Here is a 2,927-nt window from a genome sequence, read left to right on the forward strand (position 1 = left end):
AAAAAAAAAAGAAAAGAGGGGGAGGGCTGGACGGGAAGAGAAGTGCAACAATGAATGAGTGGAGGCCCAAAATCTCTGTAAATGTTTATGAAAATTAATAAAATATAATTATAGAAAAAAAAAATTAAAGACAAACACCATAGGCACAAGATCTTACTAATAAAATGACAAAGGAAGCAGAAATCAACTACGTAATTTTCAAACCATGTAAATTTCGTATTATAAAAGCAGCATTTTGTTTAAAAAAAGCAGCATTAAAATATTATAGGAACCAGAGGTTTGTTGTTCCAACTTGTTATCAATTAAACTGAAAGTTTTCTTTAGACTATGCCAAAATCTGTCACCTTATACTTCAAAGAATAATTCTTCTTTTATGTGATTTTATTTCAGCAGCAGGTAAAAATAGTTCTCATTTTTCCCACATGGCCACTTCTCCTTTATTCTGATTTCGTATTTCCAAAGCCATTCTTACCTTTGGAGGCATGGTGAATAAATGCTGTAGTCCCATCTTCTAACTGCACTGCTTGACCATCCTCTAGACGCAAACTGTCCCCTGCTCAAGAAGAATGCTTACATTTAGATCCCATGTCTTCTAAGTACCACTCATGACTTCATTTAGCAACAAAAGTCAATAAATCATTAAGCACATTCAAACAACTTACATTTACTCTCACTTTTCCCCCCTCTTTTACTTGAATATTTAAATATTTTCAGAAAAGTTGATTTGAGTAAATGTTTAAAGGTAAAAAATAACAAATACTATTATTTTAGGAATCTATATCTAGAGGTGAGGAGAGATGAAAGCTGATGAAAGAACTGTTAGGACTTAGGTCAAATATTAGGAAAATTCACTAAGGACATTTACTCATTTACCATTAGAATGCAATCCAGGAACAATTTTTCCATTATCTTTCCAAGAAAATTTTAACTATGTTAAATGGTCCGAAACTCCTCTCTCTTTGACATCTACTGGTCTCTTTTTTCAGGAGGACTACAAGTGACTAGGACCAAGTTTAGGGAGTTGGAGGCAGAAGACAGTGAAGTAGGACAATAAGGGGTGTTTTGGTACTGCTATCTTAAATACTTACTACTTTTTGGTATGGGGACATGCTGAACATAGGCAGCAGAACCGTCTTCCAACTGAATGACTTGGCCATCTATGAGTTTTCCATCTGAAACACAAGATTCAAACCAACAGTAAGCATGGACAAAAAGTCAAACTTTATACAATTTCAAAATGATATCAACTATAAAAACATACACTACTTAAGAGCATGTTCATCTTGATTCTTTCCTTAATGTTCTGAGGCAATTCAAGAACACATCCAGTGATCCTATAGAAAGCAGAAAATCCTCCCTCAGCCATTCTTCCTCCCCTCCAATTTTTACTTAGATGAGTTGAAGAGGAAGAGTGGCTCACAAGAAGACTACAGGAGTGGAAACGTTATATGAGTTTTCAAAGTCCCTAAGGGACAGTAGTAATCCTGACTATGAAGAAATTAAAGCTGAGAAGTTAAAGAGGTATGTTATGCCATAATTTTTTTTTTAATTTGTGTGTGTGTGTACCGTCAAATCAGATTTGACTGGTACAGGAGGAGATTGTTCCTCCTTCTCCAGCAAAGCATCTGGTGGATTTGAACTGCTCACCTCTCAGACAGGAGTGCAGCTTCTTGCCACTAGACCACCAGAGCTTGCTAGCCATTATTATTTTTATCCCCAGGACTGGCTGTAAGACATTGTTTATGTACACATGTTCTCTGTATATTTCCACAAAAACTAAGGACAGAGTTATTTCTTGGATTAAAGTAAATATTGATTCTTAAGCAGTGTTACACAAGCAAAATGATGGGTCATCACACATGCATATTTGATAAAAATACTAAATAATAAACCTGATGTTAAAAAGAAAAAAGGCTTAATTGAAATAGGCTGGGGACACTCCTCCCACCAATCCTCTCTCTGGCTAACAGCAATATTCTTAAAATATCTTAGAGATAGTCTATAAATTGTCAAAACAAAACTTAAATTAGTTAAAATTACCATACAAAAGGCATTTTTTAGGAAGGCCTGGAAAGGTGCTATTGCTCAGTACTCCTAACTCTGAGGTATAAACCAATCCTGGCCCTCAGCTGTACTGTACGTGAGGCACATACCTTTAGAATTGTGTTGTATGTAAGCAGTAGAACCATCTGCAAGTGTTACTGCTTGCAAGCTCACACCTTCCATATTTTCTAAATTGTCACCATCTATTGAAGGGGAAAAAAATTCCTTCAGATTATTACCACATACACATGCTGATAAACTGAAATTTTTCATTTTTAGTAACTTAGTAAAAAAATTAAGAACTAACAAAAAAGAGAGGAAAGACAATTTAAAATCAAAATAGAATTCTTCCAAAATTTTTTAAAAAAGATAAATTTCCTGTCCTTTAAACTCAGGATATACACCAAGTAAAAATGCTTCAGCTTCTGGTAAACTAGGAGCTGTGAAGTAAAAACAATATTATAAGACTTCATTTTTCTCTTAAGATAATGGTATTTCCGGACCCACAGGATCCTTTTAAGAACACTGCTCACCTGCCACGGTTACTGCTTCCGTGAGGCACAGAGTGACATGCTGAGCTTCCATTCCTCCACCAGGAAACTCTGTCATTCCCTGAGAATCTCGATTTATTTGGGCTAACAACATTTTGGACCCTGAAGAAAACAGAATATAGGCATTTGAAAAGGAATTATTAAAAAAAAAAAATTTCCAAACATTGCCCAAAGAAATAAGCATCAGTCTTTAAAATAAGCCCAAAAGTTTACCTAGAATACAATAGTATTAAGCCAAACTCTGAGGCATACTTTCTGTAATTTAATAGTAAACTATTGTACAAACTGGTAAATATTGCCTATTAGTTTCAAATAATATTTAAAATAAAAAAA

At 34.5% G+C, this 2,927-nt stretch overlaps 1 protein-coding gene across 2 annotated transcripts in view; it reads right to left on the reverse strand.

Moving 5' to 3' along the window:
• The window catches only part of ZNF143 (zinc finger protein 143), a 37,041-nt gene extending 34,353 nt beyond the window's left edge, over window positions 1-2,688 (reverse strand). Inside the window, exons 1-4 of one of the 2 annotated variants that reach the window (XM_006885425.1) lie at window positions 2,577-2,688; window positions 2,154-2,246; window positions 1,089-1,172; window positions 473-556 (exon numbers count right to left, since the gene is read on the reverse strand). In XM_006885425.1, coding sequence (XP_006885487.1) covers window positions 473-556; window positions 1,089-1,172; window positions 2,154-2,246; window positions 2,577-2,688 — 373 coding nt within the window. The remainder of the gene's footprint in view (window positions 1-472; window positions 557-1,088; window positions 1,173-2,153; window positions 2,247-2,576) is intronic. The other variant, XM_006885426.1, reaches the window with a different exon arrangement.
• Window positions 2,689-2,927: the final 239 nt, after the last annotated feature.

The sequence above is a fragment of the Elephantulus edwardii genome, unplaced genomic scaffold, assembly GCF_000299155.1.
Source record: "Elephantulus edwardii isolate Elephantulus edwardi_28Jun2011 unplaced genomic scaffold, EleEdw1.0 scaffold00044, whole genome shotgun sequence".
Lineage (NCBI taxonomy): Eukaryota > Metazoa > Chordata > Mammalia > Macroscelidea > Macroscelididae > Elephantulus > Elephantulus edwardii.